The sequence below is a fragment of the Salmo salar genome, unplaced genomic scaffold, assembly GCF_905237065.1.
Source record: "Salmo salar unplaced genomic scaffold, Ssal_v3.1, whole genome shotgun sequence".
Lineage (NCBI taxonomy): Eukaryota > Metazoa > Chordata > Actinopteri > Salmoniformes > Salmonidae > Salmo > Salmo salar.
Genome location: NW_025548629.1, coordinates 84,393 through 97,500, shown reverse-complemented (window position 1 = coordinate 97,500; position 13,108 = coordinate 84,393). Strand labels below are relative to the sequence as shown.

General features: G+C 45.3%; 1 protein-coding gene across 1 annotated transcript in view; it reads left to right on the top strand.

Annotated features, from left to right (window-relative positions):
* The window catches only part of LOC106561140 (NIPA-like protein 2), a 50,549-nt gene that overhangs the window by 27,709 nt on the left and 9,732 nt on the right, over positions 1–13,108 (top strand). The window contains exons 4-8 of the mRNA XM_045712589.1: positions 2,393–2,452; positions 2,978–3,099; positions 8,436–8,532; positions 9,003–9,138; positions 10,507–10,595. Of these exons, the coding sequence (XP_045568545.1) occupies positions 2,393–2,452; positions 2,978–3,099; positions 8,436–8,532; positions 9,003–9,138; positions 10,507–10,595 (504 nt within the window). The remainder of the gene's footprint in view (positions 1–2,392; positions 2,453–2,977; positions 3,100–8,435; positions 8,533–9,002; positions 9,139–10,506; positions 10,596–13,108) is intronic.

Sequence of the window (13,108 nt, the reverse complement as noted above, 5' to 3'; positions counted from 1 at the left end):
GTATCCAGGGGACTGAATCTATGAAGGTAGACATCATACAGGACATTATGATGGAAAGAAAATGGGAGATGTAAAATGGCTGCCTTTCTCTCTCTTTCAGCCAGTGCTGTCATCTCTGTGGTGTTCCTTAATGTCTGACTTCCTCTCTCTTTCAGCCAGTGCTGTCATCTCTGTGGTGTTCCTTAATGTCTGACTTCCTCTCTTTCAGCCAGTGCTGTCATCTCTGTGGTGTTCCTTAATGTCTGACTTCCTCTCTCTTTCAGCCAGTGCTGTCATCTCTGTGGTGTTCCTTAATGTCTGCCTTCCTCTCTCTTTCAGCCAGTGCTGTCATCTCTGTGGTGTTCCTTAATGTCTGACTTCCTCTCTCTTTCAGCCAGTGCTGTCATCTCTGTGGTGTTCCTTAATGTCTGCATTCCTCTCTCTTTCAGCCAGTGCTGTCATCTCTGTGGTGTTCCTTAATGTCTGACTTCCTCTCTTTCAGCCAGTGCTGTCATCTCTGTGGTGTTCCTTAATGTCTGACTTCCTCTCTTTCAGCCAGTGCTGTCATCTCTGTGGTGTTCCTTAATGTCTGACTTCCTCTCTCTTTCAGCCAGTGCTGTCATCTCTGTGGTGTTCCTTAATGTCTGCCTTCCTCTCTCTTTCAGCCAGTGCTGTCATCTCTGTGGTGTTCCTTAATGTCTGACTTCCTCTCTCTTTCAGCCAGTGCTGTCATCTCTGTGGTGTTCCTTAATGTCTGACTTCCTCTCTCTTTCAGCCAGTGCTGTCATCTCTGTGGTGTTCCTTAATGTCTGACTTCCTCTCTCTTTCAGCCAGTGCTGTCATCTCTGTGGTGTTCCTTAATGTCTGCCTTCCTCTCTTTCAGCCAGTGCTGTCATCTCTGTGGTGTTCCTTAATGTCTGACTTCCTCTCTCTTTCAGCCAGTGCTGTCATCTCTGTGGTGTTCCTTAATGTCTGACTTCCTCTCTTTCAGCCAGTGCTGTCATCTCTGTGGTGTTCCTTAATGTCTGACTTCCTCTCTCTTTCAGCCAGTGCTGTCATCTCTGTGGTGTTCCTTAATGTCTGCCTTCCTCTCTCTTTCAGCCAGTGCTGTCATCTCTGTGGTGTTCCTTAATGTCTGACTTCCTCTCTTTCAGCCAGTGCTGTCATCTCTGTGGTGTTCCTTAATGTCTGCATTCCTCTCTCTTTCAGCCAGTGCTGTCATCTCTGTGGTGTTCCTTAATGTCTGCCTTCCTCTCTCTTTCAGCCAGTGCTGTCATCTCTGTGGTGTTCCTTAATGTCTGCATTCCTCTCTTTCAGCCAGTGCTGTCATCTCTGTGGTGTTCCTTAATGTCTGCCTTCCTCTCTCTTTCAGCCAGTGCTGTCATCTCTGTGGTGTTCCTTAATGTCTGCCTTCCTCTCTCTTTCAGCCAGTGCTGTCATCTCTGTGGTGTTCCTTAATGTCTGACTTCCTCTCTCTTTCAGCCAGTGCTGTCATCTCTGTGGTGTTCCTTAATGTCTGACTTCCTCTCTCTTTCAGCCAGTGCTGTCATCTCTGTGGTGTTCCTTAATGTCTGCATTCCTCTCTCTTTCAGCCAGTGCTGTCATCTCTGTGGTGTTCCTTAATGTCTGCATTCCTCTCTCTTTCAGCCAGTGCTGTCATCTCTGTGGCGTTCCTTAATGTCTGCATTCCTCTCTCTTTCAGCCAGTGCTGTCATCTCTGTGGTGTTCCTTAATGTCTGCCTTCCTCTCTTTCAGCCAGTGCTGTCATCTCTGTGGTGTTCCTTAATGTCTGAATTCCTCTCTCTTTCAGCCAGTGCTGTCATCTCTGTGGTGTTCCTTAATGTCTGACTTTCTCTCTCTTTCAGCCAGTGCTGTCATCTCTGTGGTGTTCCTTAATGTCTGACTTCCTCTCTTTCAGCCAGTGCTGTCATCTCTGTGCTGTTCCTTAATGTCTGCCTTTCTCTCTCTTTCAGCCAGTGCTGTCATCTCTGTGGTGTTCCTTAATGTCTGACTTCCTCTCTCTTTCAGCCAGTGCTGTCATCTCTGTGGTGTTCCTTAATGTCTGCATTCCTCTCTCTTTCAGCCAGTGCTGTCATCTCTGTGGTGTTCCTTAATGTCTGACTTCCTCTCTCTTTCAGCCAGTGCTGTCATCTCTGTGGTGTTCCTTAATGTCTGACTTCCTCTCTCTTTCAGCCAGTGCTGTCATCTCTGTGGTGTTCCTTAATGTCTGCCTTCCTCTCTCTTTCAGCCAGTGCTGTCATCTCTGTGGTGTTCCTTAATGTCTGCCTTCCTCTCTCTTTCAGCCAGTGCTGTCATCTCTGTGGTGTTCCTTAATGTCTGCCTTCCTCTCTCTTTCAGCCAGTGCTGTCATCTCTGTGGTGTTCCTTAATGTCTGCATTCCTCTCTCTTTCAGCCAGTGCTGTCATCTCTGTGGTGTTCCTTAAAGAGACGCTACGAGCTTCTGATATTATTGGTAAGTTTGTACACACGCACGCACACACACACGCACACACACACACACACACACATATCCCTAATCAAACCCCTCAGGACATAAAGGATAAAGATGAGTGTTCTGATTTAGGTACGAGTTCCCACGTTACAAAACATTATGTCTTGGAGAGAGGAGCTGGCTAGGTATGAGTTCCCACGTTACAAAACATTATGTCTGGTTGATGTCTAGGAGGAGAGAGAGGAGCTGGCTAGGTACGAGTTCCCACGTTACAAAACATTATGTCTGGTTGATGTCTAGGAGGAGAGAGGAGCTGGCTAGGTACGAGTTCCCACGTTACAAAACATTATGTCTGGTCTAGGAGGAGAGAGAGGAGCTGGCTAGTGACTTGTGTAAATATTATTAGTGTAGTTAGTCAGAGATGGAAATGAAACATTAACTCTGAAGCTCAGTACTGATTTAAACAGATCAGTTACTCTGTTGTCATATGATACTCGGGTGAATGGGATCGTTCAATACTCCTGTGAATCTCTTCCTGACCTACAGGTGGTGCACTAGCAGTGATGGGGACCTATCTCCTGGTGACCTTTGCCCCCCACGCCACCACTCACATCACCGCCCACCTGGTCCAAAGATACGCCGTCAGCTGGCAGTTCCTGATTTACCTGGTATGTACACCTGGTATGTACTCTAGCCCACACCTGGTATGCACTCTATCCCACACCTGGTATGTACACCTGGTATGTACTCTAGCCCACACCTGGTATGTACACCTGGTATGTACTCTAGACGACACCTGGTATGTACACCTGGTATGTACTCTAGCCCACACCTGCTATGTACACCTGGTATGCACTCTAACCCACACCTGGTATGTACTCTAACCCACACCTGGTATGTACACCTGGTATGTAGTCTAACCCACACCTGACATGTACCCTTCAAACCACGGCCACAATATACTGTATATGTACTCTTCGAACGGCTGCTACAACCACAATATATATGTACCTACAGCACCAGTCAAAAGTTGACACACCGACTCATTCCAGGGTTTTTGTTTATTTGACTATTTTCTACATTGTAGAATAATAGTGAAAACATCAAAACTATGAAATGACACATATGGAATCATGTAGTAACCAAAAAAGTGTTACACAAATCAAAATAGATTTTATATTTTATATTCTTCAAAGTAGCCACCCTTTGCCTTGATGACAGCTTTGCACACACTTGGCATTCTCTCAACCAGCTTCATGAGGAATGCTTTTCCAACAGTCTTGAACGAGTTCCCACTTGTTGGCTGCTTTTCCTTCACTCTGCGGTGCAACTCATCCCAATTGGGTTGAGGTCGGGGGATTGTGGAGGCCAGGTCATCTGATGCAGCACTGCATCACTCTCCTTCTTGGTCAAATAGCCCTTACACAGCCTGGAGATGTGTTGGGTCATTGTCCTGTTGAAAAACAAATGATAAGCCCAAACCAGATGGGATGGCGTATCGCTGCAGAATGCTGTGGTAGCCATGCTGGTTAAGCGTGCCTTGAATTCTAAATAAATCAGTGTCACCAGCAAAACACCCCCAAACCATCACACCACCTCCTCCTCCATGCTTCACGGTGGGAATCACACCTCCTCCTCCATGCTTCACGGTGTGAACCACACATGCAGAGATCATCCGTTCACCTACTCTGCCTCTCACAAAGACACGGCGGTTGGAATCAAAAATCTAAAATTTGGACTCATCAGACCAAAGGACAGATTTCCACCGGTCTAATGTCTATTGCTCGTGTTTCTTGGCCCAAGCAAGTCTCTTCTTCTTATTGGTGTCCTTTAGTAGTGGTTTCTCTGCAGCAATTCAGCCATGAAGGTCTGATTCACACAGTCTCCTCTGAACAGTTGATGTTGAGATGTGTCTCTGTAACTTGAACTCTGTGAAGCATTTATTTGGGCTGTGATCTGATGTGCAGTTAACTCTAATGAACTTATCCTCTGCAGTGGAGGTAACTCTGGGTCTTCCTTTCCTGTGGCGGTCCTCATGAGAGCCAGTTTCATCATAGCGCTTGATGGTTTTTGCGACTGCACTTGAAGAAACTTTCAAAGTTCTTAATGTTCCGTATTGACTGACCTTCATGTCTTAAAGTCATTTCTCTTTGCTTATTTGAGCTGTTCTCGCCATAATATGGACTTGGTCTTTAACCAAATAGGGTTATCTTCTGTATACCACCCCTACCTTGTCACAACACAACTGATTGGCTCAAACGCATTAAGAAGGAAAGAAATTCCACAAATTAACAAGGCACACCTGTTAATTGAAATGCATTCCAGGTGACTACCTCATGAAGCTGGTTGAGAGAATGAGTGTGCAAAGCTGTCATCAAGGCAAAGGATGAATAATTTTGAAGAATCTCAAATATATTTTGATTTGTTTTTGGTTACTACATGATTCTATATGTGTTATTTCATAGTTTCAATGTCTTCACTATTATTCTACAATGTAGAAAACAGTACAAATAAAGAAAAACCCTTGAATGAGTACAGTAGGTGTGTCCAAATTTGACTGGTACTGTATATGTCCTCTTCTCTCCCCCCCCTACTAAAACCACATATTATAAATGGACTCTTCTCTCCCCCCCCCTACTAAAACCACATATTATAAATGGACTCTTCTCTCCCCCCCTACTAAAACCACATATTATAAATGGACTCTTCTCTCTCCTACTAAAACCACATATTATAAATGGACTCTTCTCTCTCCTACTAAAACCACCACCACCTATACCGATCAGCTGGTAGCCCAGCCAGACAGCGGCCAGCAGAGTTAAGGCTGTCTGGCTGGCTGGCTGGCTGGCTACACCCATTCTCCTCTCTGTCAGTCATCACATCCTGCTCCAGAATCTCTTATTTACTGAGCGAGGCCTCTGAATGTACTTAGACTGGAACAGGAGGGAGAAGAAGGGGAATGAGGGAGGGAGAAGAAGGGGAATGAGGGAGGGAGAAGAAGGGGAATGAGGGAGGGAGAAGAAGGGGAATGAGGGAGGGAGAAGAAGGGGGAATGAGGGAGGGAGGGAGAAGAAGGGGAATGAGGGAGGGAGGGAGAAGGGGAATGAGGGGAGGGAGAAGAAGGGGAATGAGGGAGAGAGAGAGGAGGGAAGGTGAATGAGGGAGGGAGAGAGAGAGGAGGGAAGGTGAATGAGGGAGGGAGAGAGAGAGGAGGGAAGGTGAATGAGGGAGAGAGAGAGAGAGGAGGGAAGGTGAATGAGGGAGGGAGAGAGAGAGGAGGGAAGGTGAATGAGGGAGGGAGAGAGAGAAGGTGAGAGAGAGAGAAACGTGTTGAGTCAACAGACTACAGCCATGGAATGGGAGACATTTTAACATGCTAGAGTTGTCCTGTTGCGGACAGTCCTGACGGATGATGTTTATAGCTGAGTCTCCACTCGTATATATAGAGTACTATTGAAAACACATACAGGAGGCTGGAGTACTAGTGAACTCTCAAGGATGACTGTTTTGGTTCATTCTCAGTAAAAGAGGGGTAACAAATTATTTAATTGCGCTTTTCTCTACAAGAGTAATTTGTTTCAATTAAAGCCATGCGCTCGCTGCTGTTACTATGGTCAGATTACCGTGCTGCTGGCTGAGGACTGTGCTGCTGGCTGAGGACTGTGTTACTGGGATCAGATATCTGTGCTGCTGGCTGAGGACTGTGCTGCTGGCTGAGGACTCTGTTACTGGGATCAGATATCCGTGCTGCTGGCTGAGGACTGTGCTGCTGGCTGAGGACTGTGCTGCTGGCTGAGGACTCTGTTACTGGGATCAGATATCCGTGCTGCTGGCTGAGGACTGTGCTGCTGGCTGAGGACTGTGTTACTGGGATCAGATATCCGTGCTGCTGGCTGAGGACTCTGTTACTGGGATCAGATATCCGTGCTGCTGGCTGAGGACTGTGTTACTGTGATCAGATATCTGTCCTAGCGAACGTGTGTTTGGCTGAGCTCTCTACTGGAACAGATGGGGTAGACGTCAGTGTTGTAAATGAATGGCTGAGCTCTCTACTGGAACAGATGGGGTAGACGTCAGTGTTGTAAATGAATGGCTGAGCTCTCTACTGGAACAGATGGGGTAGACGTCAGTGTTGTAAATGAATGGCTGAGCTCTCTACTGGAACAGATGGGGTAGACGTCAGTGTTGTAAATGAATGGCTGAGCTCTCTACTGGAACAGATGGGGTAGACGTCAGTGTTGTAAATGAATGGCTGAGCTCTCTACTGGAACAGATGGGGTAGACGTCAGTGTTGTAAATGAATGGCTGAGCTCTACTGGAACAGATGGGGTAGACGTCAGTGTTGTAAATGAATGGCTGAGCTCTCTACTGGAACAGATGGGGTAGACGTCAGTGTTGTAAATGAATGGCTGAGCTCTCTACTGGAACAGATGGGGTAGACGTCAGTGTTGTAAATGAATGGCTGAGCTCTCTACTGGAACAGATGGGGTAGACGTCAGTGTTGTAAATGAATGGCTGAGCTCTCTACTGGAACAGATGGGGTAGACGTCAGTGTTGTAAATGAATGGCTGAGCTCTCTACTGGAACAGATGGGGTAGACGTCAGTGTTGTAAATGAATGGCTGAGCTCTCTACTGGAACAGATGGGGTAGACGTCAGTGTTGTAAATGAATGGCTGAGCTCTCTACTGGAACAGATGGGGTAGACGTCAGTGTTGTAAATGAATGGCTGAGCTCTCTACTGGAACAGATGGGGTAGACGTCAGTGTTGTAAATGAATGGCTGAGCTCTCTACTGGAACAGATGGGGTAGACGTCAGTGTTGTAAATGAATGGCTGAGCTCTCTACTGGAACAGATGGGGTAGACGTCAGTGTTGTAAATGAATGGCTGAGCTCTCTACTGGAACAGATGGGGTAGACGTCAGTGTTGTAAATGAATGGCTGAGCTCTCTACTGGAACAGATGGGGTAGACGTCAGTGTTGTAAATGAATGGCTGAGCTCTCTACTGGAACAGATGGGGTAGACGTCAGTGTTGTAAATGAATGGCTGAGCTCTCTACTGGAACAGATGGGGTAGACGTCAGTGTTGTAAATGAATGGCTGAGCTCTCTACTGGAACAGATGGGGTAGACGTCAGTGTTGTAAATGAATGGCTGAGCTCTCTACTGGAACAGATGGGGTAGACGTCAGTGTTGTAAATGAATGGCTGAGCTCTCTACTGGAACAGATGGGGTAGACGTCAGTGTTGTAAATGAATGGCTGAGCTCTCTACTGGAACAGATGGGGTAGACGTCAGTGTTGTAAATGAATGGCTGAGCTCTCTACTGGAACAGATGGGGTAGACGTCAGTGTTGTAAATGAATGGCTGAGCTCTCTACTGGAACAGATGGGGTAGACGTCAGTGTTGTAAATGAATGGCTGAGCTCTCTACTGGAACAGATGGGGTAGACGTCAGTGTTGTAAATGAATGGCTGAGCGCTCTACTGGAACAGATGGGGTAGACGTCAGTGTTGTAAATGAATGGCTGAGCTCTACTGGACCAGATGGGGTAGACGTCAGTGTTGTAAATGAATGGCTGAGCTCTCTACTGGAACAGATGGGGTAGACATCAGTGTTGTAAATGAATGGCTGAGGTCTGGAGAGAGGGGTTATCACTGTGAAGCTTTGAGATGGACTGTTTATGGAAACCCGTTCAGTATTATTGATGTTGACTGTTTTTATCATCTCTCTCCCCCCTCTTTCTCCCTCCCCTCTCTCTCTCTCTCTCTCCCCCCTCCCCTCCTCCTCCCTCCTTCCTCCCTCCCTCTCCCCCCCTCTCTCTCTTCCTCCCTCCCTCCCTCTCTCCCACCCCTCTCTTCTCCCTCCCTCCCTCTCTCCCTCCTCCCTCCCTCTCCCCCACCCCTCTCTTCTCCCCCTCCCTCCTCTCTCTCTCCTCCCTCCCTCTCCCTCCCTCCCTCTCTCCCTCTCCCCTCCCTCTCTTCTCTCCCTCCCCCTCCCTCCCTCCAGTTTCTAGAGGTCATATTGTTTTCCATCCTGCTCTATTTGTACAAGAGGAGGAATATCAAGCATATAACCATAGTGATGCTGCTGGTGGCTCTGCTGGGTAAGAACTCCGACAGACTCTATGGGGGAATCAGGGGTGGGTATCAAGCATGTAACCATAGTGATGCTGCTGGGTAAGAACTCCGACAGACTCTATGGGGGAATCAGGGGTGGGTATCAAGCATATAACCATAATGATGCTGCTGGTGGCTCTGCTGGGTAAGAACTCCGTCAGACTCTATGGGGGAATCAAGATTGTAACCATAGTGATGCTGCTGGGTAAGAACTCCGTCAGACTCTATGGGGGAATCAAGCATGTAACCATAGTGATGCTGCTGGGTAAGAACTCCGTCAGACTCTATGGGGGAATCAAGCATGTAACCATAGTGATGCTGCTGGGTAAGAACTCCGTCAGACTCTATGGGGTGGGTTTGCTTTGAACGTTTTTTTGGGGGGGGGGTTATCATGTTCAGAATGGGATGCATTACTCCAGGAAGTAGTTAGTAAAGTTATCCCTGTTTGTTGTTTTAGCCTCCCTGACGGTGATCTCAGTCAAAGCTGTCTCTGGGATGATCGCTGAGTCCATAAAGGGACAACTCCAGCTCACCTACCCCATCTTCTACGTCATGCTGGTGGTTATGGTGGCCTCCTGTGCCTTCCAGATAAAGTAAGTCCAACGTTTTTCCACTTCCCCTGATGTTTTAAAATCTGATCTCATTTCTACTCTTACGATAAGCACCATGGGATCTTTAATGACCTCAGAGAGTCCAAGGACACCCCGTTTAACGTCCCATCCGAAAGACGGCACCCTACACAGGGCAATGTCCCCAATCACTGCCCTGGGGCGTTGGGATATTTTTCTTTTAGGCCAGAGGAAAGAGCGCCTCCTACTGGGTCTCCAACACCACTTCCAGCAGCATCTGGTCTCCCATCCAGGGACTGACTGATTATGATGGATGAATCCACTGTGTGATGGATGAATCCACTGTGTGATGGATGAATCCACTGTGTGATGGATGAATCCACTGTGTGATGGATGAATCCACTGTGTGATGGATGAATCCACTGTGTGATGGATGAATCCACCGTGTGATGGATGAATCCACTGTGTGATGGATGAATCCACTGTGTGATGGATGAATCCACTGTGTGATGGATGAATCCACCGTGTGATGGATGAATCCACCGTGTGATGGATGAATCCACCGTGTGATGGATGAATCCACCGTGTGATGGATGAATCCACCGTGTGATGGATGAATCCACCGTGTGATGGATGAATCCACCGTGTGATGGATGAATCCACTGTGTGATGGATGAATCCACTGTGTGATGGATGAATCCACTGTGTGATGGATGAATCCACCGTGTGATGGATGAATCCACCGTGTGATGGATGAATCCACCGTGTGATGGATGAATCCACCGTGTGATGGATGAATCCACTGTGTGATGGATGAATCCACTGTGTGATGGATGAATCCACTGTGTGATGGATGAATCCACTGTGTGATGGATGAATCCACCGTGTGATGGATGAATCCACTGTGTGATGGATGAATCCACCGTGTGATGGATGAATCCACTGTGGGATGTGTGATGGATGAATCCACTGTGTGATGGATGAATCCACTGTGGGATGGATGAATCCACTGTGTGATGGATGAATCCACTGTGTGATGGATGAATCCACTGTGTGATGGATGAATCCACCGTGTGATGGATGAATCCACTGTGTGATGGATGAATCCACTGTGTGATGGATGAATCCACTGTGTGATGGATGAATCCACTGTGTGATGGATGAATCCACTGTGTGATGGATGAATCCACTGTGTGATGGATGAATCCACTGTGTGATGGATGAATCCACTGTGTGATGTGTGATGGATGAATCCACTGTGTGATGGATGAATCCACTGTGTGATGTGTGATGGATGAATCCACCGTGTGATGGATGAATCCACTGTGTGGGTGGTAATATCGTGGCCCTCAAGAGGCCTCTCTCTTCAATCTGTCCTTCCACTGTTCTCAGGTTCCTTAATCAAGCCATGAAGATGTTTGATGCCACAGAGGTCGTCCCCATTAACTTTGTGTTCTTCACTGCCAGTGCCATCACCGCAGGTACGCTAGTTAACCACAACTCTGAGCAGCACTGTCACCAGGAGTTAAATATTCTATATGGATTATATATCTCATCGTTTTCATCGTCCATTTACAGCTAATTGGCCAGTGTTACCTAGTGTTAATCTATTATTCACAGCTAATTGGCCAGTGTTACCTAGTGTTAATCTATTATTTACAGCTAATTGGCTGGTGTTACCTAGTGTTAATCTATTATTCACAGCTAATTGGCCAGTGTTACCTAGTGTTAATCTATTATTCACAGCTAATTGGCCAGTGTTAATATCTTATTCACAGCTAATTGGCCAGTGTTACCTAGTGTTAATCTATTATTCACAGCTAATTGGCCAGTGTTACCTAGTGTTAATCTATTATTCACAGCTAATTGGCCGGTGTTACCTAGTGTTAATCTATTATTCACAGCTAATTGGCCGGTGTTACCTAGTGTTAATCTATTATTCACAGCTAATTGGCCGGTGTTACCTAGTGTTAATCTATTATTCACAGCTAATTGGCCGGTGTTAATCTATTATTCACAGCTAATTGGCCAGTGTTAATCTATTATTCACAGCTAATTGGCCGGTGTTACCTAGTGTTAATCTATTATTCACAGCTAATTGGCCGGTGTTAGTCTATTATTCACAGCTAATTGGCCAGTGTTACCTAGTGTTAATCTATTATTCACAGCTAATTGGCCGGTGTTACCTAGTGTTAATCTATTATTCACAGCTAATTGGCCGTGTTCCAGTGTTAATCTATTATTCACAGCTAATTGGCCGGTGTTAATCTATTATTCACAGCTAATTGGCCAGTGTTAATCTATTATTCACAGCTAATTGGCCGGTGTTACCTAGTGTTAATCTATTATTTACAACTAATTGGCCGGTGTTAATCTATTATTCACAACTAATTGGCCAGTGTTAATCTATTATTCACAGCTAATTGGCCGGTGTTACCTAGTGTTAATCTATTATTCACAGCTAATTGGCCGGTGTTACCTAGTGTTAATCTGTTAATCTATTATTCACAGCTAATTGGCCGGTGTTACCTAGTGTTAATCTATTATTCACAGCTAATTGGCCGGTGTTACCTAGTGTTAATCTATTATTCACAGCTAATTGGCCAGTGTTAATCTATTATTCACAGCTAATTGGCCGGTGTTAATCTATTATTCACAGCTAATTGGCCAGTGTTAATCTATTATTCACAGCTAATTGGCCAGTGTTAATCTATTATTCACAGCTAATTGGCCAGTGTTAATCTATTATTCACAGCTAATTGGCCAGTGTTAATCTATTATTCACAGCTAATTGGCCAGTGTTAATCTATTATTCACAGCTAATTGGCCAGTGTTAATCTATTATTCACAGCTAATTGGCCAGTGTTAATCTATTATTCACAGCTAATTGGCCGGTGTTAATCTATTATTCACAGCTAATTGGCCAGTGTTAATCTATTATTCACAGCTAATTGGCCGGTGTTACCTAGTGCTAATCTATTATTCACAGCTAATTGGCCAGTGTTAATCTATTATTCACAGCTAATTGGCCGGTGTTACCTAGTGCTAATCTATTATTCACAGCTAATTGGCCAGTGTTACTATTTATCTATTATTCACAGCTAATTGGCCAGTGTTAATCTATTATTCACAGCTAATTGGCCAGTGTTAATCTATTATTCACAGCTAATTGGCCAGTGTTAATCTATTATTCACAGCTAATTGGCCGGTGTTACCTAGTGTTAATCTATTATTCACAGCTAATTGGCCGGTGTTAATCTATTATTCACAGCTAATTGGCCAGTGTTAATCTATTATTCACAGCTAATTGGCCAGTGTTAATCTATTATTCACAGCTAATTGGCCAGTGTTAATCTATTATTCACAGCTAATTGGCCGGTGTTACCTAGTGTTAATCTATTATTCACAGCTAATTGGCCGTACTAGTGTTAATCTATTATTCACAGCTAATTGGCCAGTGTTAATCTATTATTCACAGCTAATTGGCCAGTGTTAATCTATTATTCACAGCTAATTGGCCAGTGTTACCTAGTGTTAATCTATTATTCACAGCTAATTGGCTGGTGTTACCTAGTGTTAATCTATTATTCACAGCTAATTGGCCGGTGTTAATCTATTATTCACAGCTAATTGGCCAGTGTTAATCTATTATTCACAGCTAATTGGCCGGTGTTAATCTATTATTCACAGCTAATTGGCCGGTGTTAACAACCTAACTCTGGCTGGATTCCAATAGGAATTACACATCACTTTGCAAGCCGGCATCATGTGACTTGTAAACCAGGAGGATAAAACTTGGCCATCAAACTAAGGCCTTATGATATATTTAATGTATTGTCCTAAAGAGTTCATTTAATTATATTCTGCCTCGGAAATCACTTGAAGTCCACAGGACTGAAAATGAACGAGTTCAACAACCAACTCTACAATTCACTCGAAGAGGAAATTATATTGGAGGTGTGGCTTAGTGGGGGTGTGGCTTTCAATGAATTGT